The 26,707-nt window shown below is 40.3% G+C and overlaps 1 protein-coding gene across 2 annotated transcripts in view; it reads right to left on the bottom strand.

The window, feature by feature from the left end:
* The window catches only part of smg7 (SMG7 nonsense mediated mRNA decay factor), a 32,089-nt gene extending 7,746 nt beyond the window's left edge, over positions 1–24,343 (bottom strand). The window contains exons 1-19 of one of the 2 annotated variants that reach the window (XM_034555537.1): positions 24,229–24,343; positions 22,342–22,373; positions 22,098–22,215; positions 21,874–22,006; positions 19,710–19,878; positions 19,563–19,634; positions 18,764–18,914; positions 18,505–18,640; positions 18,247–18,409; positions 17,593–17,752; positions 17,448–17,518; positions 17,257–17,317; positions 17,043–17,162; positions 14,917–15,322; positions 14,660–14,801; positions 13,895–14,265; positions 12,482–12,787; positions 4,825–4,968; positions 255–341 (exon numbers count right to left, since the gene is read on the bottom strand). In XM_034555537.1, coding sequence (XP_034411428.1) covers positions 255–341; positions 4,825–4,968; positions 12,482–12,787; positions 13,895–14,265; positions 14,660–14,801; positions 14,917–15,322; positions 17,043–17,162; positions 17,257–17,317; positions 17,448–17,518; positions 17,593–17,752; positions 18,247–18,409; positions 18,505–18,640; positions 18,764–18,914; positions 19,563–19,634; positions 19,710–19,878; positions 21,874–22,006; positions 22,098–22,215; positions 22,342–22,373; positions 24,229–24,254 — 2,868 coding nt within the window. In that variant the 5' untranslated portion in view covers positions 24,255–24,343. The remainder of the gene's footprint in view (positions 1–254; positions 342–4,824; positions 4,969–12,481; positions 12,788–13,894; positions 14,266–14,659; positions 14,802–14,916; positions 15,323–17,042; positions 17,163–17,256; positions 17,318–17,447; positions 17,519–17,592; positions 17,753–18,246; positions 18,410–18,504; positions 18,641–18,763; positions 18,915–19,562; positions 19,635–19,709; positions 19,879–21,873; positions 22,007–22,097; positions 22,216–22,341; positions 22,374–24,228) is intronic. The other variant, XM_034555536.1, reaches the window with a different exon arrangement.
* Between the last annotated feature and the right edge of the window lie 2,364 nt (positions 24,344–26,707).

Raw genomic sequence — 26,707 nt, 5'->3', positions numbered from 1 at the left:
CAGTTATTGTGTAATAACAGATTCAGTTATTTAAAAGATCTCCCACCTCGACTCTTCAATTGTTTTGACTTCTTAAGAACAAATCTGAATATTAATGCAACAAACACAACGTATGTTTCTATATCTGAATCTCTTCATTCAGTTTTCATAAGATATGCAGATGATCCTGATGTTCAGGCAGCACATGCATGAACAATGCTCTGCGCTGCCACCCGGTGGTTGAACGGAGTACAGCTGCTGATGAGGGGTCTGACCTGCATGGGGAACCCAGAGATGGGCAGTAGAGAGGACGGTGGGGGGCCGACCTCGGGGCCGCTCTCCATCCGGATCTGGTTGGGCAGCTGCAGGGACGGGACAAATGTTACATGTATGGTATAGGTTCTCCTGTATGTTATAGGTTCTCCTGTATGTTATAGGTTCTCCTGTATGTTATACATTAACATGTATTTATAGGTTCTCCTGTATGTTATACATTAACATGTATGTTATAGGTTCTCCTGTATGTTATACATTAACATGTATTTATAGGTTCTCCTGTATGTTATACATTAACATGTATTTATAGGTTCTCCTGTATGTTATACATTCTTATGTATTTATACGTTCACATGTATGTTATACATTAACATGTATTTATACGTTCTCATGTGTGTTATACGTTCTTATGTATTTATACGTTCTCATGTATGTTATACGTTCTCATGTATGTTATACGTTCTCATGTGTGTTATACGTTCTCATGTATGTTATAGGTTCTCCTGTATGTTATACATTCTCATGTATGTTATACGTTCTCATGTGTGTTATACGTTCTTATGTATTTATACGTTCTCATGTATGTTATACGTTCTCATGTATGTTATACGTTCTCATGTATGTTATACGTTCACATGTATGTTATACGTTTACATGTATGTTATACGTTCTCCTGTATGTTATACGTTCTCCTGTATGTTATACATTAACATGTATTTATACGTTCTCATGTATGTTATACGTTCTCCTGTATGTTATACATTAACATGTATTTATACGTTCTCCTGTATGTTATAGGTTCTCCTGTATGTTATACATTAACATGTATTTATAGGTTCTCCTGTATGTTATACATTAACATGTATTTATACGTTCTCATGTGTGTTATACATTAACATGTATTTATACGTTCTCATGTGTGTTATACATTAACATGTATTTATACGTTCTCATGTATGGTATAGGTTCTCCTGTATGTTATACATTAACATGTATTTATACGTTCTCCTGTATGTTATACGTTCTCCTGTATGTTATACATTAACATGTATTTATACGTTCTCATGTATGTTATAGGTTCTCCTGTATGTTATACATTAACATGTATTTATAGGTTCTCCTGTATGTTATAGGTTCTCCTGTATGTTATACATTAACATGTATTTATAGGTTCTCCTGTATGTTATACGTTTACATGTATGTTATACGTTCACATGTATGTTATACGTTCCCCTGTATGTTATACGTTCTCCTGTATGTTATACGTTCTCATGTATGTTATACGTTCTCCTGTATGTTATACATTAACATGTATTTATACGTTCTCATGTATGTTATACGTTCTCATGTATGTTATACGTTCCCCTGTATGTTATATGTTCTCCTGTATGTTATACGTTCTCCTGTATGTTATACATTAACATGTATTTATACGTTCCCCTGTATGTTATACGTTCTCATGTATGTTATACGTTTACATGTATGTTATACGTTCACATGTATGTTATACGTTCCCCTGTATGTTATACGTTCTCCTGTATGTTATATGTTCTCATGTATGTTATACGTTCACATGTATGTTATACATTAACATGTATTTATACGTTCTCATGTGTGTTATACGTTCTTATGTATTTATACGTTCTCATGTATGTTATACGTTCTCATGTATGTTATACGTTCACATGTATGTTATACGTTCTCATGTGTGTTATACGTTCTCATGTATGTTATAGGTTCTCCTGTATGTTATACATTCTCATGTATGTTATACGTTCTCATGTGTGTTATACATTAACATGTATTTATACGTTCTCATGTGTGTTATACATTAACATGTATTTATACGTTCTCATGTGTGTTATACATTAACATGTATTTATACGTTCTCATGTATGGTATAGGTTCTCCTGTATGTTATACATTAACATGTATTTATACGTTCTCCTGTATGTTATACGTTCTCCTGTATGTTATACATTAACATGTATTTATACGTTCTCATGTATGTTATAGGTTCTCCTATATGTTATACATTAACATGTATTTATAGGTTCTCCTGTATGTTATAGGTTCTCCTGTATGTTATACATTAACATGTATTTATAGGTTCTCCTGTATGTTATACGTTTACATGTATGTTATACGTTCACATGTATGTTATACGTTCCCCTGTATGTTATACGTTCTCTTGTATGTTATACGTTCTCATGTATGTTATACGTTCTCCTGTATGTTATACATTAACATGTATTTATACGTTCTCATGTATGTTATACGTTCTCATGTATGTTATACGTTCTCCTGTATGTTATACATTAACATGTATTTATACGTTCCCCTGTATGTTATACGTTCTCATGTATGTTATACGTTTACATGTATGTTATACGTTCACATGTATGTTATACGTTCCCCTGTATGTTATACGTTCTCCTGTATGTTATACGTTCTCATGTATGTTATACGTTCTCCTGTATGTTATACATTAACATGTATTTATACGTTCTCATGTATGTTATACGTTCTCATGTATGTTATACATTAACATGTATTTATACGTTCTCATGTATGTTATACATTCACATGTATGTTATACGTTCCCCTGTATGTTATACGTTCTCCTGTATGTTATACGTTCTCCTGTATGTTATACATTAACATGTATTTATACGTTCCCCTGTATGTTATACGTTCTCATGTATGTTATACGTTCACATGTATGTTATACGTTCTCCTGTATGTTATACATTAACATGTATTTATACGTTCTCCTGTATGTTATACATTAACATGTATTTATACGTTCTCATGTATGTTATACGTTCTCATGTATGTTATACATTAACATGTATTTATACGTTCTCATGTATGTTATACATTCACATGTATGTTATACGTTCCCCTGTATGTTATACGTTCTCCTGTATGTTATACGTTCTCCTGTATGTTATACATTAACATGTATTTATACGTTCCCCTGTATGTTATACGTTCTCATGTATGTTATACGTTCACATGTATTTTATACGTTCTCCTGTATGTTATACATTAACATGTATTTATACGTTCTCCTGTATGTTATACATTAACATGTATGTTATACATTCACATGTATGTTATACGTTCTCCTGTATGTTATACATTAACATGTATTTATACGTTCTCATGTGTGTTATACGTTCTCATGTATGTTATAGGTTCTCCTGTATGTTATACATTCTCATGTATGTTATACGTTCTCATGTATGTTATACGTTCTCATGTGTGTTATACGTTCTCATGTATGTTATAGGTTCTTATGTGTGTTATACGTTCACATGTATGTCGTATGTATGTTATACATTAACATGTATGTTATATATTCTCATGTATGTTATACGTTCTCATGTATGTTATACGTTCTCATGTGTTATACGTTCTCATGTATGTTATAGGTTCTTATGTGTGTTATACGTTCACATGTATGTCGTATGTATGTTATATATTCTCATGTATGTTATACGTTCTCATGTATGTTATACGTTCTCATGTATGTTATACGTTCTCATGTGTGTTATACGTTCTCATGTATGTTATAGGTTCTTATGTGTGTTATACGTTCACATGTATGTTGTATGTATGTTATACATTAACATGTATGTTATATATTCTCATGTATGTTATACATTCTCATGTGTGTTATACGTTCTTATGTATTTCTACATTCTCATGTGTGTTATACGTTCACATGTATGTCGTATGTATGTTATACATTAACATGTATGTTATATATTCTCACGTATGTTATAGATTAACATGCATGTTATATATTCTCACGTATGTTATAGATTAACATGTATGTTGTATGTATGTTATACGTTCTCATGTATGTTATATGTTCTAATGTATGTTATACATTAACATGTACGTTATACGTTCTCATGTATGTTATATGTTCTAATGTATGTTATACATTAACATGTACGTTATACGTTCACATGTATGTTATATGTTCTCATGTATGTTATATGTACGTTACACGTTCACACGTAAGTTACATGTTCTCATGTATGTTATACATTAACATGTACGTTATACGTTCACATGTAAGTTATATGTTCACATGTATGTTATATGTTCTCATGTATGTTATACATTAACATGTACGTTATACGTTCACATGTATGTTATATGTTCACATGTACGTTATACGTTCACATGTATGTTATATGTTCACATGTATGTTATATGTTCTCATGTATGTTATACATTAACATGTACGTTATACGTTCACATGTAAGTTATATGTTCACATGTATGTCGTATGTATGTTATAGGTTCTATCACATGATCTACTGTATACTGGAGGATAAAACTTAATTTCATCTGTGATGGTGAATGTCAGACTGTGAGGGGGGCAAAACTGATCAGGATCAATCACGACCCATTACTTCTCTAGGCGTGAAACCAAGTTTGAGAGTCTTGTTTGGTCAATTAAATTATGTGAAATGACCTGAGAAACAACAATAAACCGAGCCACAGAGCATGGCTGTAGGTTTGGGGGGTGTCGGAGGCAGGGCTACATACAAATATATTGGGTCCAGGAGCAGAGCTAAGAGGACCACCCAAGGCCTGGAAGAAATCAGGAGGCTTAGAAAAGACCAGCTCCTCCTCCTCCACAAAATCTGCTAAAGTTTTTAACAGGTCGGGAGGTAGAAGAGGCTTGTTGTCCTGCTGAGAGAGGAAGAAGAGGAGGAGGAAGAAGAGGAGGAGGAGGAAGAGAGGGGGTAAATAAAAGAAGAGAAAGAAAGAAGGCAAGCCGGTAAGACGGAGCTGTAAAAGAAGGTCTGCTTCACAGCATCATTCAGCCTCTCATGCACACAAGTGAAGTAACGTCAGAAAAATGTTGAGTGTCTGGATGAATTATGAATAATAAAGAAATGTTCTTCTCTCCTTTCACGTAAAATAAAAATAAAAATCAAATACACTTTAGAAAGTGTTTTTAAAAAATGTGCTTCTTAATATAAAGTACTACACTTTAGAAAGATTAGCTGAATTGACCGGCAGCTTTAGATTCAGTTCCTTCAGGATGAAGTGATGTTTAGGAACGTTATCTATTGTTATGGAACCTCTAGTTCCATAAACAACTCTATTCTGTTTATTGTTATTGTTTCAGCTCTATTCTGTTTATTGTTATTGTTCTATTCTGTTTATTGTTTCAGCTCTATTCTGTTTATTGTTTTAGCTCTATTGTGTTTATTGTTATTGTTTCAGCTCTATTCTGTCTGTTTATTGTTTCAGCTCTATTCTGTTTATTGTTTTAGCTCTATTGTGTTTATTGTTTCAGCTCTATTCTGTCTGTTTATTGTTTTAGCTCTATTGTGTTTATTGTTATTGTTTCAGCTCTATTCTGTCTGTTTATTGTTTCAGCTCTAATCTGTTTATTGTTTTAGCTCTATTGTGTTTATTGTTATTGTTTCAGCTCTATTCTGTCTGTTTATTGTTTCAGCTCTATTCTGTTTATTGTTTCAGCTCTATTGTGTTTATTGTTATTGTTTCAGCTCTATTCTGTCTGTTTATTGTTTCAGCTCTATTGTGTTTATTGTTTCAGCTCTATTCTGTTTATTGTTTCAGCTCTATTCTTTCATTGTTTCATATCAAGAAACACCGTTTCATTGTTTCATATCAAGAAACATCGTTTCATTGTTTCATATCAAGAAACATGTTTCATTGTTTCATATCAAGAAACATCGTTTCATTGTTTCATATCAAGAAACAACGTTTCATTGTTTCATATCAAGAAACATTGTTTCATTGTTTCATATCAAGAAACACCGTTTCATTGTTTCATATCAAGAAACATTGTTTCATTGTTTCATATCAAGAAACATTGTTTCATATCAAAAAACATTGTTTCATATCAAGAAACATTGTTTCATTGTTTCATATCAAGAAACATTCTTTCATTGTTTCATATCAAGAAACATCGTTTCATTGTTTCATATCAAGAAACATCGTTTCATTGTTTCATATCAAGAAACATTGTTTCATTGTTTCATATCAAGAATCATTGTTTCATATCAAGAAACATCGTTTCATTGTTTCATATCAAGAAACATCGTTTCATTGTTTCATATCAAGAAACATCGTTTCATATCAAGAAACATCGTTTCATATCAAGAAACATTGTTTCATATCAAGAAACATCGTTTCATTGTTTCATATCAAGAAACACCGTTTCATTGTTTCATATCAAGAAACATCGTTTCATTGTTTCATATCAAGAAACATCGTTTCATTGTTTCATATCAAGAAACACCGTTTCATTGTTTCATATCAAGAAACACCGTTTCATTGTTTCATATCAAGAAACATCGTTTCATTGTTTCATATCAAGAAACACCGTTTCATTGTTTCATATCAAGAAACATTGTTTCATATCAAGAAACATCGTTTCATTGTTTCATATCAAGAAACATTGTTTCATTGTTTCATATCAAGAAACATCGTTTCATTGTTTCATATCAAGAAACATTGTTTCATTGTTTCATATCAAGAAACATTGTTTCATTGTTTCATATCAAGAAACATTGTTTCATTGTTTCATATCAAGAAACATCGTTTCATTGTTTCATATCAAGAAACACCGTTTCATTGTTTCATATCAAGAAACATTGTTTCATATCAAGAAACATCGTTTCATTGTTTCATATCAAGAAACATTGTTTCATTGTTTCATATCAAGAAACATTGTTTCATATCAAGAAACATCGTTTCATTGTTTCATATCAAGAAACATTGTTTCATATTAAGAAACATCGTTTCATATCAAGAAACATCGTTTCATATCAAGAAACATTGTTTCATTGTTTCATATCAAGAAACACCGTTTCATTGTTTCATATCAAGAAACATCGTTTCATTGTTTCATATCAAGAAACATCGTTTCATTGTTTCATATCAAGAAACATCGTTTCATTGTTTCATATCAAGAAACATCGTTTCATTGTTTCATATCAAGAAACATCGTTTCATTGTTTCATATCAAGAAACATTGTTTCATATCAAGAAACATCGTTTCATTGTTTCATATCAAGAAACATCGTTTCATTGTTTCATATCAAGAAACATTGTTTCATTGTTTCATATCAAGAAACATCGTTTCATTGTTTCATATCAAGAAACATTGTTTCATTGTTTCATATCAAGAAACATTGTTTCATTGTTTCATATCAAGAAACACCGTTTCATTGTTTCATATCAAGAAACATCGTTTCATTGTTTCATATCAAGAAACATTGTTTCATATCAAGAAACATCGTTTCATTGTTTCATATCAAGAAACATCGTTTCATTGTTTCATATCAAGAAACATCGTTTCATTGTTTCATATCAAGAAACATTGTTTCATATCAAGAAACACCGTTTCATTGTTTCATATCAAGAAACACCGTTTCATTGTTTCATATCAAGAAACACCGTTTCATTGTTTCATATCAAGAAACATCGTTTCATTGTTTCATATCAAGAAACATCGTTTCATATCAAGAAACATCGTTTCATTGTTTCATATCAAGAAACATCGTTTCATATCAAGAAACATCGTTTCATTGTTTCATATCAAGAAACATCGTTTCATATCAAGAAACATCGTTTCATTGTTTCATATCAAGAAACATCGTTTCATTGTTTCATATCAAGAAACATTGTTTCATATCAAGAAACACCGTTTCATCGTTTCATATCAAGAAACATTGTTTCATTGTTTCATATCAAGAAACATCGTTTCATTGTTTCATATCAAGAAACATCGTTTCATTGTTTCATATCAAGAAACATTGTTTCATTGTTTCATATCAAGAAACATCGTTTCATTGTTTCATATCAAGAAACATCGTTTCATTGTTTCATATCAAGAAACATTGTTTCATTGTTTCATATCAAGAATCATTGTTTCATATCAAGAAACATCGTTTCATTGTTTCATATCAAGAAACATCGTTTCATTGTTTCATATCAAGAAACATCGTTTCATATCAAGAAACATCGTTTCATATCAAGAAACATTGTTTCATATCAAGAAACATCGTTTCATTGTTTCATATCAAGAAACACCGTTTCATTGTTTCATATCAAGAAACATTGTTTCATTGTTTCATATCAAGAAACATCGTTTCATTGTTTCATATCAAGAAACATCGTTTCATTGTTTCATATCAAGAAACACCGTTTCATTGTTTCATATCAAGAAACACCGTTTCATTGTTTCATATCAAGAAACATCGTTTCATTGTTTCATATCAAGAAACATTGTTTCATATCAAGAAACATCGTTTCATTGTTTCATATCAAGAAACATTGTTTCATTGTTTCATATCAAGAAACATCGTTTCATTGTTTCATATCAAGAAACATCGTTTCATTGTTTCATATCAAGAAACATTGTTTCATTGTTTCATATCAAGAAACATTGTTTCATTGTTTCATATCAAGAAACATCGTTTCATTGTTTCATATCAAGAAACACCGTTTCATTGTTTCATATCAAGAAACATTGTTTCATATCAAGAAACATCGTTTCATTGTTTCATATCAAGAAACATTGTTTCATTGTTTCATATCAAGAAACATTGTTTCATATCAAGAAACATCGTTTCATTGTTTCATATCAAGAAACATTGTTTCATATTAAGAAACATCGTTTCATATCAAGAAACATCGTTTCATATCAAGAAACACCGTTTCATTGTTTCATATCAAGAAACATTGTTTCATTGTTTCATATCAAGAAACATTGTTTCATTGTTTCATATCAAGAAACACCGTTTCATTGTTTCATATCAAGAAACATCGTTTCATTGTTTCATATCAAGAAACATCGTTTCATTGTTTCATATCAAGAAACATCGTTTCATTGTTTCATATCAAGAAACATCGTTTCATTGTTTCATATCAAGAAACATTGTTTCATATCAAGAAACATCGTTTCATTGTTTCATATCAAGAAACATCGTTTCATTGTTTCATATCAAGACACATTGTTTCATTGTTTCATATCAAGAAACATTGTTTCATTGTTTCATATCAAGAAACATTGTTTCATTGTTTCATATCAAGAAACATTGTTTCATTGTTTCATATCAAGAAACACCGTTTCATTGTTTCATATTAAGAAACATCGTTTCATTGTTTCATATCAAGAAACATTGTTTCATATCAAGAAACATCGTTTCATTGTTTCATATCAAGAAACATCGTTTCATTGTTTCATATCAAGAAACATCGTTTCATTGTTTCATATCAAGAAACATTGTTTCATATCAAGAAACACCGTTTCATTGTTTCATATCAAGAAACACCGTTTCATTGTTTCATATCAAGAAACATCGTTTCATTGTTTCATATCAAGAAACATTGTTTCATTGTTTCATATCAAGAAACATTGTTTCATTGTTTCATATCAAGAAACATTGTTTCATTGTTTCATATCAAGAAACACTGTTTCATTGTTTCATATCAAGAAACATCGTTTCATTGTTTCATATCAAGAAACACCGTTTCATTGTTTCATATCAAGAAACATTGTTTCATATCAAGAAACACCGTTTCATTGTTTCATATCAAGAAACACCGTTTCATTGTTTCATATCAAGAAACATCGTTTCATATCAAGAAACATCGTTTCATTGTTTCATATCAAGAAACATCGTTTCATTGTTTCATATCAAGAAACATCGTTTCATATCAAGAAACATCGTTTCATTGTTTCATATCAAGAAACATTGTTTCATTGTTTCATATCAAGAAACATTGTTTCATTGTTTCATATCAAGAAACATTGTTTCATTGTTTCATATCAAGAAACACCGTTTCATTGTTTCATATCAAGAAACATCGTTTCATTGTTTCATATCAAGAAACACCGTTTCATTGTTTCATATCAAGAAACATCGTTTCATATCAAGAAACATCGTTTCATTGTTTCATATCAAGAAACATCGTTTCATTGTTTCATATCAAGAAACATCGTTTCATATCAAGAAACATCGTTTCATTGTTTCATATCAAGAAACATCGTTTCATATCAAGAAACATCGTTTCATTGTTTCATATCAAGAAACATCGTTTCATTGTTTCATATCAAGAAACATTGTTTCATATCAAGAAACACCGTTTCATCGTTTCATATCAAGAAACATCGTTTCATATCAAGAAACATCGTTTCATTGTTTCATATCAAGAAACATCGTTTCATTGTTTCATATCAAGAAACACTGTTTCATTGTTTCATATCAAGAAACATCGTTTCATTGTTTCATATCAAGAAACATTGTTTCATTGTTTCATATCAAGAAACACCGTTTCATTGTTTCATATCAAGAAACATTGTTTCATTGTTTCATATCAAGAAACATTGTTTCATTGTTTTATATCAAGAAACATTGTTTCATTGTTTCATATCAAGAAACATTGTTTCATTGTTTCATATCAAGAAACATTGTTTCATTGTTTCATATCAAGAAACATTGTTTCATTGTTTCATATCAAGAAACATCGTTTCATATCAAGAAACATCGTTTCATTGTTTCATATCAAGAAACATCGTTTCATTGTTTCATATCAAGAAACACTGTTTCATTGTTTCATATCAAGAAACACCGTTTCATTGTTTCATATCAAGAAACACCGTTTCATTGTTTCATATCAAGAAACATCGTTTCATTGTTTCATATCAAGAAACATCGTTTCATTGTTTCATATCAAGAAACATCGTTTCATTGTTTCATATCAAGAAACATCGTTTCATATCAAGAAACACCGTTTCATTGTTTCATATCAAGAAACATCGTTTCATATCAAGAAACATCGTTTCATTGTTTCATATCAAGAAACATCGTTTCATTGTTTCATATCAAGAAACATTGTTTCATATCAAGAAACACCGTTTCATTGTTTCATATCAAGAAACATTGTTTCATTGTTTCATATCAAGAAACACTGTTTCATTGTTTCATATCAAGAAACATCGTTTCATTGTTTCATATCAAGAAACATTGTTTCATTGTTTCATATCAAGAAACACCGTTTCATTGTTTCATATCAAGAAACATTGTTTCATTGTTTCATATCAAGAAACATTGTTTCATTGTTTTATATCAAGAAACACTGTTTCATTGTTTCATATCAAGAAACATTGTTTCATTGTTTCATATCAAGAAACATTGTTTCATTGTTTCATATCAAGAAACATTGTTTCATTGTTTCATATCAAGAAACACTGTTTCATTGTTTCATATCAAGAAACACTGTTTCATTGTTTCATATCAAGAAACACCGTTTCATTGTTTCATATCAAGAAACACCGTTTCATTGTTTCATATCAAGAAACATCGTTTCATTGTTTCATATCAAGAAACACTGTTTCATTGTTTCATATCAAGAAACACCGTTTCATTGTTTCATATCAAGAAACATCGTTTCATTGTTTCATATCAAGAAACATTGTTTCATTGTTTCATATCAAGAAACATCGTTTCATTGTTTCATATCAAGAAACATTGTTTCATATCAAGAAACACCGTTTCATTGTTTCATATCAAGAAACACCGTTTCATTGTTTCATACCAAGAAACATCGTTTCATTGTTTCATATCAAGAAACATCGTTTCATTGTTTCATATCAAGAAACATCGTTTCATTGTTTCATATCAAGAAACATTGTTTCATTGTTTCATATCAAGAAACATCGTTTCATTGTTTCATATCAAGAAACATTGTTTCATTGTTTCATATCAAGAAACATCGTTTCATTGTTTCATATCAAAAAACATCGTTTCATTGTTTCATATCAAGAAACATTGTTTCATTGTTTCATATCAAGCTTTGAAACCACAAACTGTTGCGAAAAAACTCACAAAAATTAATTCACAATCTCAAAAAAACAAAGTAGGAAAAGAGAAAGAGAAAAAGCAGCAGGACAGGACCTCCTCCCTTCTTCTCCTTCCTCCTCCCCCCTTCTTCTTCTTCCTCCTCCTCTATTTCCTCCCCCTCCTCCCTTCATCTTCTACTTCCTCCTCCCCCCTTCATCTTCTTCCTCCTCCCCTCCTCCTTCCTTCCTTCCTCTTCTTCTACTTCTTCTTCCTCCCCCTCCACCTCCTCTTCTACCTCCTCCCGCGCTCCTCCTCCTTCCCCCCCCTCCCTTATTCTTCCTCCTCCTCCTCCTCCTCCTCCCCCTCCTACTCACCTCAAAAGGGGGCCCCCGGGGCCCGGTGGAGCCGTCCTGCTCGGAGCCCATCACCCCAGGCCTCTTCATGCGGTCCCCCATCACAGCCAGACCGTCCCCCATGCGGTAGGCCGGCTCCCAGTAGAAGTCCTGCATGTTGACGGTGGGGAACTTGAGCTTCTTGTCCAGCTGCTGCTCGTACAGCTTGAGGGGGTCCTGAGCCGCCAGGTAGAAGGCCTGCTGCGGGGCCTTCAGGGACATCGGCATGGGGGGGATCTTCTGAGCCTGGCTCCACATCTGAGCCGGCTGATCCTGGACCTGCATGTACTGTGTGAGCGGTTTACACACCCGTCACTCGAGATAGACCCTTTAGACCCTGATCGGGTTTCACCAGGATCCATATCTACATGTTGTTACTTTGTTATTGATTGTGTTTATAACAACTAATTACAATAAATAACAACAATGAAAGTAAATATATTATTTTATATACATCATTAGTGTTAAATTATAATAATACAGCTCATAATTCATCTAATATCTATTTTATATTCATGTGAAAACATCTGGATTTATTCTAGTTTATCACCAACACTACATTTTACTAGATTACACCTGAATGCATCATGAGAATATTTTCTCATGATGCGTTCAGGCTCTGCTCAGTGAACATGCGTACTAGCTGAAGGTACATGATAACGTTCTCATGATGCGTTCAGGCTCCGCTCAGTGAACACGAGTACTAGCTGAAGGTAAATGATAACGTTCTCATGATGCGTTCAGGCTCCGCTCAGTGAACACGAGTACTAGCTGAAGGTAAATGATAACGTTCTCATGATGCGTTCAGGCTCCGCTCAGTGAACACGAGTACTAGCTGAAGGTAAATGATAACGTTCTCATGATGCGTTCAGGCTCTGCTCAGTGAACATGAGTACTGGCTGAAGGTAAATGATAACGTTCTCATGATGCGTTCAGGCTCCGCTCAGTGAACACGAGTACTGGCTGAAGGTAAATGATAACGTTCTCATGATGCGTTCAGGCTCTGCTCAGTGAACATGAGTACTGGCTGAAGGTAAATGATATCGTTCTCATGATGCGTTCAGGCTCCGCTCAGTGAACACGAGTACTAGCTGAAGGTAAATGATAACGTTCTCATGATGCGTTCAGGCTCCGCTCAGTGAACACGAGTACTGGCTGAAGGTAAATGATAACGTTCTCATGATGCGTTCAGGCTCCGCTCAGTGAACACGAGTACTGGCTGAAGGTAAATGATAACGTTCTCATGATGCGTTCAGGCTCCGCTCAGTGAACACGAGTACTGGCTGAAGGTAAATGATAACGTTCTCATGATGCGTTCAGGCTCCGCTCAGTGAACATGAGTACTGGCTGAAGGTACATGTTAACGTTCTCATGATGCCCCTCCCCCCCACTGACCTGCTGCAGACCCGGGTGGTGAGGTGGACTCTTGCCCATCCCGATCTGCTGGCCCGGTTTGGTGGGAGACTGCTGCTGCTGGCTCATCGCCTGCTGCACCTGCAGGTGCACCGACTGCTGCAAGGCCTGGGGCTGCTGCCCCTGGTTCATGGGCCCCGGACCCGAGGCCCCCGGGCCCGGACCCGGACCAGGACCAGAGGGCCTCTGCTGACTGTAGGGAATGTGGGACGGCTTCCCGGCCTGGGTGTGGACCCCCGGCTGGAGGAAGGGTCCAGGGACGGACACTCCGGTGGAGAAGGTGAAGCCCGGGTTCACCTGGAGACCCGGGAACGCCACCGGGGGCGGGATCACGTAGGCCGAGGGAGGGAAACCTGCAGGAACCAATCAGCTGCCATCAATCAAGACTACAATCTACGGCGTATGAATGCTCAATGAAATGTAATAAATATATAGAAATAAACATATAATGTAACGCACTGCACTAAATAACGGAGTTAAATCAAACTTTAATAATTAACTTGATATAATAATAACAAACAGCAACAATAAGATCCACTGGATGGCAGAGAGGACTTTACGATTTGCACCTGAATGCACCACGAGCATAACGACTAACACTGTGGACTCACGGATGATTTAGGATAAAAAAAAACATTTATGAGAAAGAAAATGAATGTTTTAATACGTGGAGACGTGTGTGTGTGTGTGTGTGTGTGTGTGTGTGTGTGTGTGTGTGTGTGTGTGTGTGTGTGTGTGTGTGTGTACCAGGTCTGCTTGGCAGTGGTGGGAAGGCTCCAGGGTGGTGGATGGGGATGAACTGGGAGGAGCAGGTGGTCTGGGTTTGAGTGACGGGGGTCTTCTTGGCCTCGGACACCGGAGTCTTCCTCAGCTCCGGCTGCGCCTTCACCTGAACGAGAGGAAACAAGTCCGACACCTTCATCTTCATCCTCCTCCTCCTCCTCCTCCTCCTCCTCTTCCTCCCCACCCAGCACGTGTCAGCGAGAGCCGCTTCACATCTCTACCTGTTTCACGGTGTCGTTGCTTTTCTCGTAGCCGGCTTTCTTGGGCTCGCTCTTCCTCTTGCCGTCCCTCTTCGGCTCCCCCTTCCCGGCGACCCCTGACCCCTTGGCCAAGTCCCGGCGCTCCTTGCCGCTGTCCTTCAGGTGGCGGCTCGGCTCCCTGGGTTTGATGTTCTCCTTGAAGGTGACGACGGGCCGCTCGCCGCAGTCGGGCCACGAGCTCTGGGTCTTCCCCGCCGAGAGCACCGACTTCAGGCCGGAGTTCCCTCCGTCGTTGGCCGTCTGCTCGGCGTTGGACGACTCCTGCAGCACCGGGGCCTCCTTCTCCTGGGGCTCCTCCACGGCCTGCTCCGGGATGTCGGTGATGAAGACGAGGACGCCGTCTTCGCTCGCCCTGCACCGGATCAGCCTACAAGAGGGACGGAGAATACAATAATGCAGACTTCTATACAACCAGAGGAGTCGCCCCCTGGTGGTCAGGAGAGAAAATGCAGCGTTAACACATGAAGCATAGACTTCTATACAACCAGAGGAGTCGCCCCCTGGTGGTCAGGAGAGAGAATGCAGCTTTAACACATGAAGCATAGACTTCTATACAACCAGAGGAGTCACCCCCTGGTGGTCAGGAGAGAGAATGCAGCGTTAACACATGAAGCATAGACTTCTATACAACCAGAGGAGTCGCCCCCTGGTGGTCAGTAGAGAGAATGCAGCTTTAACACATGAACCATAGACTTCTATACAACCAGAGGAGTCGCCCCCTGGTGGTCAGGAGAGAGAATGCAGCTTTAACACATGAAGCATAGACTTCTATACAACCAGAGGAGTCGCCCCCTGGTGGTCAGTAGAGAGAATGCAGCTTTAACACATGACGCATTGACTTCTATACAACCAGAGGAGTCGCCCCCTGGTGGTCAGTAGAGAGAATGCAGCTTTAACACATGAAGCATAGACTTCTATACAACCAGAGGAGTCGCCCCCTGGTGGTCAGGAGAGAGAATGCAGCTTTAACACATGAAGCATAGACTTCTATACAACCAGAGGAGTCGCCCCCTGGTGGTCAGGAGAGAGAATGCAGCTTTAACACATGAAGCATAGACTTCTATACAACCAGAGGAGTCGCCCCCTGGTGGTCAGGAGAGAGAATGCAGCATTTAACACATAAAGCATAGACTTCTATACAACCAGAGGAGTCGCCCCCTGGTGGTCAGGAGAGAGAATGCAGCTTTAACACATGAAGCATAGACTTCTATACAACCAGAGGAGTCGCCCCCTGGTGGTCAGGAGAGAGAATGCAGCTTTAACACATGAAGCATAGACTTCTATACAACCAGAGGAATCGCCCCCTGGTGGTCAGGAGAGAGAATGCAGCGTTAACACATGAAGCATGGACTTCTATACAACCAGAGGAGTCGCCCCCTGGTGGTCAGTAGAGAGAATGCAGCTTTAACACATGAAGCATAGACTTCTATACAACCAGAGGAGTCGCCCCCTGGTGGTCAGGAGAGAGAATGCAGCTTTAACACATGAAGCATAGACTTCTATACAACCAGAGGAGTCGCCCCCTGGTGGTCAGGAGAGAGAATGCAGCTTTAACACATGAAGCATAGACTTCTATACAACCAGAGGAGTCGCCCCCTGGTGGTCAGGAGAGAGAATGCAGCATTTAACACATAAAGCATAGACTTCTATACAACCAGAGGAGTCGCCCCCTGGTGGTCAGGAGAGAGAATGCAGCTTTAACACATGAAGCATAGACTTCTATACAACCAGAGGAGTCGCCCCCTGGTGGTCAGGAGAGAGAATGCAGCTTTAACACATGAAGCATAGACTTCTATACAACCAGAGGAGTCGCCCCCTGGTGGTCAGGAGAGAGAATGCAGCTTTAACACATGAAGCATAGACTTCTATACAACCAGAGGAGTCGCCCCCTGGTGGTCAGTAGAGAGAATGCAGCTTTAACACATGAAGCATAGACTTCTATACAACCAGAGGAGTCGCCCCCTGGTGGTCAGGAGAGCTTTAACAAATGAAGCATAGACTTCTCCTTAAAGAACCGCAGGTTCCTGAAGCCCAAAGAAGTCCATGGTCTGTCCCTGAGTTAGTTAGTCCTTCACTGAGACACTCACCCCGGCTGGTTGTCGGCCACCCATTTGCCGAGACTGATGAGTCTCTGATGTCGAGTGTGGACCGGCAGGCCGTCCCTGTCCAACAGGACGCCCTGATGACCTTTAGTGAAGTCCAGGGACCTGAAACACCAGCAGACATCAGAACATGGAAACGTAGTTCGACCCTCATCCCACCCCCGGACCCTCATCCCAGGACTTAAGGAAGGAGGAGTACCTCAGAGCGGGCCGGAGCGCCAGGAAACCCTGCAACTCAAACTCCTCTGGAAGGGGCGTCACTGTGGAGAAAATAAACACACCTGAGCTTCTCATCACAGGTAAACTGTTATTCTGAAGAGACGGCAGACTACACAGACTGGTTCCTGGACTCTTCACCCACCGGAGTGTAACCTGGATCAGAGCTCTTACCTGAGCAACAGGATACGTCGTCCTCTTTGGGCTGGAAGCTGTTGAGGATGGAGACCAGCCAGGGCCAGACACTGAGAGACGGAAAGACGGGTTAGACCTCCGGTCGAGAAACCATCAAACGGGACTCAGACAACAGGAGACTTACTGCTGCCTCTGGTCCACGGCGGCCTCGGGGAAGACGCTGGGCCTCAGCTTGAGCCAGTCCAGGGACACTTTGATGGCCGGAAGAGGACACTCGCCCATGATCTCCTCCCCTCGGTTCTTGTTGAGCAGAGCTCGGCTGCACATGACACCCAGGAAGGACACTGGGGGGGCACAGGAAGTCAAACACCATGAACATCTGGAGTCCACTGATGTCAGAACTACACAAGTTAGAGTTACTTCTAGGTTTTTGGGGTTTTTGAAGTCCGTTTATTTCTCCACACTAAACATCATCATATTAGTTCAGGCTTAACAAACAACTTAAAAAAAAAAAAATCTTCTTGATACGAAACGATGTTTCTTGATATGAAGGAGGGAGTAGAGAGAGGAGAGAGGGAGGAGAGGAGGAGAGGAGAACCAAGTAATTTCTAGTCCCGATGGTTCTGGTTCCACAGAGATACAGGACTTTAATTTTGAAAATCAAAGAGAGAAACATGTACACATTCTCTCCTTTTCTTCTTAAATTCCATATCTGTAAATGGTGGTTTCTACCTCCAGGTTCAGCCAACCACATGAAGGGTGGGTCACCTTGTGGTGTACAGCACTTTAGACCCATTGAGGTGTCCTCGTGGTCTGTTACGGTGAGCGTGGTTCTTACTGAAGAGGCCCAGCAGCTGGAACCAGCTGGTCTGCTGCTCGCCACTGAAGCTCTGCTCGCCGCCGTCAGTGCTCAGGTCTCTGAGGTGGTGGAGCCCGAACAGGTTGATGACGGTGATGTGGACCAGCTGCTGAGAGCTGAAGGCCTTCTGCAGGATCAGCCTCTGCACACACACACACACACACACACACACACGCGGTCATAACCCCTCCAAAGCTTCCCGACTGACTGCAGGAATGAAGCGGCTTCGGGCTCCACCTGAAACTGCTCCTCCAGCTTCTCCCTCAGGAGGTCCAGCTTGTCCAGACTCTTGCTCAGGTAGACGTGGCCGTGAAACTTGATGAAAGCCCGGATGAAGTCCGCCACGCTCCACTTGGTCTTCACCTCATCGCGGCTGCAGCGACACGGAGAGGACGGAGGGTTTCATTGAGAGAGCATTCACTCTTTTTTTTTTACGTACAACAATAAGCATATTCAAAAGAACCGATCAGGGGATTGATCAGGGTACTCGTGTCACCTCTCCAGAGCCTTGGACAGCGCCTTCTGCAGGTTGGTGGAGGCTGCTGGGAAAGGGAACTTGACCGCGATGCTGCGGCAGTAGTAGAAGATGGTGGTGAGGTGGTCTCCTTTAGAGGAGGCCAGGATGGCCAGCTGGTTGTACGGCTGCCCTGCAGGAGCCACAGAGGAGCGTCACACCACAGACACAGGGAGGAACTACAAACATGGTGGCATGTTTACCAGACACAGGGAGGAACTACAAACATGGTGGCATGTTTACCACAGACACAGGGAGGAACTACAAACATGGTGGCATGTTTACCACAGACACAGGGAGGAACTACAAACATGGTGGCATGTTTACCACAGACACAGGGAGGAACTACAAACATGGTGGCATGTTTACCACAGACAGGGAGGAACTACAAACATGGTGGCATGTTTACCAGACACAGGGAGGAACTACAAACATGGTGGCATGTTTACCACAGACACAGGGAGGAACTACAAACATGGTGGCATGTTTACCAGACACAGGGAGGAACTACAAACATGGTGGCATGTTTACCAGACACAGGGAGGAACTACAAACATGGTGGCATGTTTACCACAGACACAGGGAGGAACTACAAACATGGTGGCATGTTTACCACAGACACAGGGAGGAACTACAAACATGGTGGCATGTTTACCACAGACACAGGGTAGCTTGAGTTTTGAGTTGGAGAACACGAGACCTTAACAGGGCAGATCAAGAGCCTTTAGCCTAGCTTAGCACAAAGACTGGAAGTAGGAGGAAGCCGAAGCATCAGACTCACCGTTGGACGGGACCAGCTGAGCTGCATGCCGGTAGTACGACTCCGCCTGGCTGGTCTGGTTCCGATAGCGTGCTAAAGGAGGACAGGACACATTAACGCGGCGGCCGCCATGACACCGAGGGGGGCGGAGAAAGGAAGTGTCCTCACCTATGTCTCCCAGGTGGACGAGGCAGTGCTGGCAGATGTAGGAGCAAGAGCTGGGCTGCGGCGTGACGATGGCGCCGCCGCCCGGTTTGTTGCTGATGATACCGAGCTGAGAGGACTTGACCCGACACGGCAGGTCCACGTTGAACACGGTGCACAACTCCTGCAGCAGCTGGAGACAACGGGCTTCTGCTTAACCTCTGAGTGCGGTTAGCCCAACATCCCTAACCCTAACCCTAACTCTAAACCTAACCCTAACTCTAAACCTAACTCTAACTCTAAACCCTAACTCTAAACCTAACCCTAACTCTAACCCTAACCCTAACTCTAAACCTAACTCTAACTCTAAACCCTAACTCTAAACCTAACCCTAACTCTAACCCTAACCCTAACTCTAAACCTAACCCTAACTCTAAACCCTAACTCTAAACCTAACCCTAACTCTAACTCTAAACCCTAACTCTAAACCTAACCCTAACTCTAACCCTAACCCTAACTCTAAACCTAACCCTAACTCTAAACCCTAACTCTAAACCTAACCCTAAATCTAAACCTAACCCTAACTCTAAACCTAACTCTAACTCTAAACCCTAAACCTAACTCTAACTCTAAACCCTAACTCTAAACCTAACCCTAACTCTAAACCTAACCCTAACTCTAAACCCTAACTCTAAACCTAACCCTAACTCTAAACCTAACCCTAACTCTAAACCTAACCCTAACTCTAAACCTAACTCTAACTCTAAACCCTAACTCTAAACCTAACTCTAAACCTAACCCCTAACTTTAAACCTAACTCTAAACCTAACCCCTAACTCTAACTCTAAACCTAACCCCTAACTCTAACTCTAAACCTAACCCCTAACTCTAAACCTAACTCTAAACCTAACCCCTAACTCTAACTCTAAACCTAACCCCTAACTCTAACCCCTAACTCTAAACCTAACCCCTAATTCTAACCCTAAACCTAACCCTAGACCTAACTCTAAACCTAACTCTAAACCTAACCCCTAATTCTAACCCTAAACCTAACCCTAGACCTAACTCTAAACCTAACTCTAAACCTAACCCCTAATTCTAACCCTAAACCTAAACCTAGACCTAATTCTAACTCTAACTCTAAACCTAACCCATCCACAACCACACGTGTTAAAAACATTAAACTCTGAGCTCCTCATGAAACTATGACGTCATGATGGATTCATGTGAGACCAGTCATGTGACAACAAATCAGTCATGTGACAACAAATCAGTCATGTGACAACAAATCAGTCATTTGACAACAACAAATCAGTCATTTGACAACAACAAATCAGTCATTTGACAACAACAAATCAGTCATGTGACAACAACAAATCAGTCATTTGACAACAAATCAGTCATGTGACAACAACAAATCAGTCATGTCAATAGAGAGTAGTTTCCTCGACCAATGAAACCGAGTCTGACCCTGAACCCATGTTGGACCCGGTCCTGCTGGTCCGCTGCCCCCCCATGGAGTCTGACCCTGAACCCGTGTTGGACCCGGTCCTGCTGGTCCGCTGCCCCCCCATGGAGTCTGACCCTGAACCCGTGTTGGACCCGGTCCTGCTGGTCCGCTGCCCCCCCATGGAGTCTGACCCTGAACCCGTGTTGGACCCGGTCCTGCTGGTCCGCTGCCACCCCATGGAGTCTGACCCTGAACCCATGTTGGACCCGGTCCTGCTGGTCCGCTGCCCCCCCATGGAGTCTGACCCTGAACCCGTGTTGGACCCGGTCCTGCTGGTCCGCTGCCCCCCCATGGAGTCTGACCCTGAACCCATGTTGGACCCGGTCCTGCTGGTCCGCTGCCCCCCCATGGCGTCTGACCCTGAACCCGTGTTGGACCCGGTCCTGCTGGTCCGCTGCCCCCCCATGGAGTCTGACCCTGAACCCATGTTGGACCCGGTCCTGCTGGTCCGCTGCCACCCCATGGAGTCTGACCCTGAACCCATGTTGGACCCGGTCCTGCTGGTCCGCTGCCCCCCCATGGAGTCTGACCCTGAACCCGTGTTGGACCCGGTCCTGCTGGTCCGCTGCCCCCCCATGGAGTCTGACCCTGAACCCATGTTGGACTCGGTCCTGCTGGTCCGCTGCCCCCCCTGGGGGTCTGACCCTGAACCCGTGTTGGACCCCCCATGGAGCTCACCTGTGTGTAGAAGCCACTGGCGGCCTCCAGGAACAGCGACAGGTTGGCCTGCACCTCGCTGCGGTTGGGGTTGGCTCGGTTCTTGGCCTGGCTCTGCAGCGTGGTGATCTGGTTCTTAAAAGCATGATTCCACCTGCACAGAAAGAGAAGGACCACCATCAACACCGACATCAGCAGGTGACAGGGTGGGTGGGGGGGGTGGGGGGGCAGGCGGAGCGGCTTACAGGTCTTGCTCCACCTTCTTGTCCAGAGCGTACTCCAGGTCGGTCACCAGCATCTTCTGGTACAGATCCTGCAGCGCCTGCCGGGACGTCCACACCTCTGCTGCCCCGAGCTTAGAATCTAAAGCCCACAAGAAACACACAACGGGGGGGGGGGGGGGGACATCTGTTGTTCTGAGGATCTCTGTCTCTTTGAACAGAGTTTAGTGAGAACATCTGGATGTTGGAGGTGATGGTGCAGACCTACCTGTCATGTCAGCCTTTAGGGCCTCTGCCTGTCTGTTGGGTGTAAACAGAGAGGAGGAGGTTAGTCGGGTCCATCAGGAAACACTTCCTCCTCATGAACACAGTAAGAAGAGCGACACTAGCCACACACAGCTGACAGCGATGCTGCCCTCACTAACACGTTCACCGGCTCCATTAATACATGGACGAGCTAACAGCTAGCAGCTAGCCACACACAGCTGACAGCGATGCTGCCCTCACTAACACACATCATGATGTTATTATGATATGATGATGATGGTATTATGTGATGGTATTATTATGGCAATATGTGATGTTATTATAGTATGATGATAATAATAATACATGTATTTATATAGCACCTTTAAAAACAGAGTTTACAAAGTGCTCTACATATAAGCAAGGTAAAAACATAACATCAATACAAGTAAACATTTCAGAAAATACAGGAGGCAAAGGAGACAATGCCATATAGGCAATGAACACAATAATGGAATAGAAAATTACAAATACAAAATAAAGCTAAAATAGGGGAAACAAAGAACTGCATAAAAGGACGACATCACTTAAAAGCAGTTCTATAAAAATGGGTTTGAAGAAGTGATTTAAAAGAAGCTACTGATTCTGATAGTCTTCTCCCCTCAGGGAGGTTGTTCCAAAGTCGAGGGGCTCTGATCACCCTTTGATTTAAGCCTTGACTTTGGAACGGCCAGAAGGGCCTTGAAGGGCCTTGAAGGACCTTGAAGGGCCTTGAAGGGCCTCACGGAGGATCTAAGGCTGCGAGCTGGCTCATATGGGGCTAACATTTATCATGATGTTATGATGATGTTATAATGTGATGTTATTATGTTGTTATGATATTATTATTATTATGTTAATATGTGATATTATTATGTTGTTATGATGATGTTATTATGATGTTAATATGTGATATTATTATGTTGTTATGATGATGTTATTGTGATGTTAATATTTGATGTTATTATGTTGTTGTTATGATGATATTATTATGATGTTATTATGATGTTATTATGATGTTAATATTTGATGTTATTATGATGTTAATATTTGATGTTATTATGTTGTTATGATGATATCATTATGATGTTATTATGATGTTAATATGTGATATTGTTATGATGTTATTATGATGTTAATATGTGATGTTATGTTGTTGTTATGATATTATTATGATGTTATTATGATGTTAATATGTTATGATGTTATTATGATGTTATTATGAGATGTTATGTTGTTATGATGATGTTATTATGAGATGTTATTATGATGTTAATAGGTGATGTTATTATGAGATGTTATTATTTTATGATGATGGTATTATGTTATTATGATGTAAATATGTGATGTTGATAGCACGTAAATGTGACGTTAATATTGTGGTATTATATAATGATGTTTTATATGATATTAATATAATGTTAATGATAATATAATGACATGATATCATGTGATGTTAATATGACAATAATATATGTTAATGTGATATTAGTATAATGATACGAGACATACGCAGAAAGCCCAGCTAATGCTAACTAGCAATAACACAGCCCCTCGCCCGGCTCCTGCTCGGGATTCAGCCTCTTAGCCCTCCGAGAGGCGAACAGACCCCGCAGAGTCCGAGCTGCGCGACGTTCGGTCCCGGTAAACGTCCCGTGAGACCCCGCTGACCGCTTTACAACGTGTTTGTTGACGCGTTGTAGCTAACCGAGCTAACTGAGCTAGCCGAGCTAGCCGCAGCGCGAGCTAGCCCAAACAAAACAACACACCTGTCGGGGGGCTGAGCGGCGTGAAAAGACCCGTTCCCCGGTCACAGCGGTGAGCCGGCGCGTGGACACCGGCCGCGTGGACACCGCGCGACGGGACTTACCGGAGGTACGTAGCGCAGAGGTTCATCCTGATCCGGATCGCCGGTCTCTCAGAAGACGACTGGTCCAGAAGCTAACGCTCCTCCCGCCGCCATGTTGTTCCTGTCTGACCCACACAGGGGGGGGGGGGGAGTATAATAGGGACATTAGCAACTTAGTCATGTTTTTAGTTTTAATTTATTATTATAACTTTTTATATGTATATTTTATTTGTTTCCTTTTTGACTGAGTTAATATTCTTTACTTGTTATTACGTATGTATAATACTTATTTGACTATTTATATGAATAATAAAGGATATTTTGATCTAATCTTATTTTATAAATAAATAATAATAGCTCGGCTTCTGCAGTGGAATCTGAGTTTATTGGCCTTTGTACCACGTGGTGTGCACACTGTCATTTAGATTGTTGTTTACTACATAGGGAAGCAAAAACAACAACAACAACAACAACTATATTTGTGCATCTGAGCTGTGAGTCCACTGACTTCTGGGACTTCCTGTATCTTGCTGAGTATATTCTTTAAAGAGGTTTCTCTGCTATATTACTACTGTATCTGCTGTATTTAGTTATACTAGAATGCTAGTCTGTACTGTCTTTCTAATTTGAACACTTTGAGCTGCGATTTCTTGCTTTTTTACACAAGTGACTGAAAAGTCAACCAAACCAGCTAGGATTTCAGTATTTGCTCTGTAATCCAAATCTACTAGGGACTAAACTTTATTCTACTTTTTACCTTGAGGTAAACTGATCTTTGTCCTTAATCAGTTTGGCAAGAATTTCACATTCTAGCAAACTGAGACTTCACTGTTAGCGAGGATCCCCTGTTTACCAGTATCGATCACTGAGTGGGCAATTCCTTCAACAACCTGTGGGCGGGCTCGACACAGCTGTAGCTAATTACCGCCAACTCGGGTGTATAACCAGGTTGGGGCTTGTAGTGTCAGCTGAAGCATCAGGGAAGACTCCTTGTATGAAGACTCTGAGGATAAAGACCTAGGAGTCTTTGGTTGGAGTCAAGACTCGGAGGATAAAGACCTAAGAGTCTTTGGTTGGAGTCAAGACTCGGAGGATAAAGACCCAGGAGTCTTTGGTTGGAGTCAAGACTCGGAGGATAAAGACCCAGGAGTCTTTGGTTGGAGTCAAGACTCGGAGGATAAAGACCTAAGAGTCTTTGGTTGGAGTCAAGACTCGGAGGATAAAGACCTAGGAGTCTTTGGTTGGAGTCAAGACTCGGAGGATAAAGACCTAAGAGTCTTTGGTTGGAGTCAAGACTCGGAGGATAAAGACCTAAGAGTCTTTGGTTGGAGTCAAACTCGGAGGATAAAGACCTAGGAGTCTTTGGTTGGAGTCAAGACTCGGAGGATAAAGACCCAAGAGTCTTTGGTTGGAGTCAAGACTCGGAGGATAAAGACCTAAGAGTCTTTGGTTGGAGTCAAGACTCGGAGGATAAAGACCTAGGAGTCTTTGGTTGGAGTCAAGACTCGGAGGATAAAGACCCAGGAGTCTTTGGTTGGAGTCAAGACTCGGAGGATAAAGACCTAAGAGTCTTTGGTTGGAGTCAAGACTCGGAGGATAAAGACCTAGGAGTCTTTGGTTGGAGTCAAGACTCGGAGGATAAAGACCTAAGAGTCTTTGGTTGGAGTCAAGACTCGGAGGATAAAGACCTAAGAGTCTTTGGTTGGAGTCAAACTCGGAGGATAAAGACCCAAGAGTCTTTGGTTGGAGTCAAGACTCGGAGGATAAAGACCTAAGAGTCTTTGGTTGGAGTCAAGACTCGGAGGATAAAGACCTAGGAGTCTTTGGTTGGAGTCAAGACTCGGAGGATAAAGACCTAGGAGTCTTTGGTTGGAGTCAAGACTCGGAGGATAAAGACCTAGGAGTCTTTGGTTGGAGTCAAGACTCGGAGGATAAAGACCCAGGAGTCTTTCGTTGGAGTCAAGACTCGGAGGATAAAGACCCAGGAGTCTTTGGTTGGAGTCAAGACTCGGAGGATAAAGACCTAGGAGTCTTTGGTTGGAGTCAAGACTCAGAGGATAAAGACCTAGGAGTCTTTGGTTGGAGTCAAGACTCTGAGGATAAAGACCTAGGAGTCTTTGGTTGGAGTCAAGACTCAGAGGATAAAGACCTAGGAGTCTTTCGTGGGAGTCAAGACTCGGAGGATAAAGACCCAGGAATCTTTGGTTGGAGTCAAGACTCAGAGGATAAAGACCTAGGAGTCTTTCGTGGGAGTCAAGACTCGGAGGATAAAGACCCAGGAATCTTTCGTTGGAGTCAAGACTCTGAGGATAAAGACCTAGGAGTCTTTCGTGGGAGTCTTCGGTGGTGGCTGAGGGTGGCAGAGTATAAACATTTCCCTGTGATAATGTGTTTTCTTTCCATACCTGTGTGCACATCTACTCGTAGATACTATAGACCGCGGACTCGGTCACACATGCACCAAAATCCCTCCTCTCTTATTTATCCAACCCGCTCCACA

This window comes from Cyclopterus lumpus, chromosome 17, assembly GCF_009769545.1.
Source record: "Cyclopterus lumpus isolate fCycLum1 chromosome 17, fCycLum1.pri, whole genome shotgun sequence".
In the NCBI taxonomy this organism is placed as follows: Eukaryota; Metazoa; Chordata; class Actinopteri; order Perciformes; family Cyclopteridae; genus Cyclopterus; species Cyclopterus lumpus.
The sequence above is the reverse complement of the archived record's forward strand: the minus strand, read 5'-3'. Positions and strand labels throughout refer to the sequence as shown.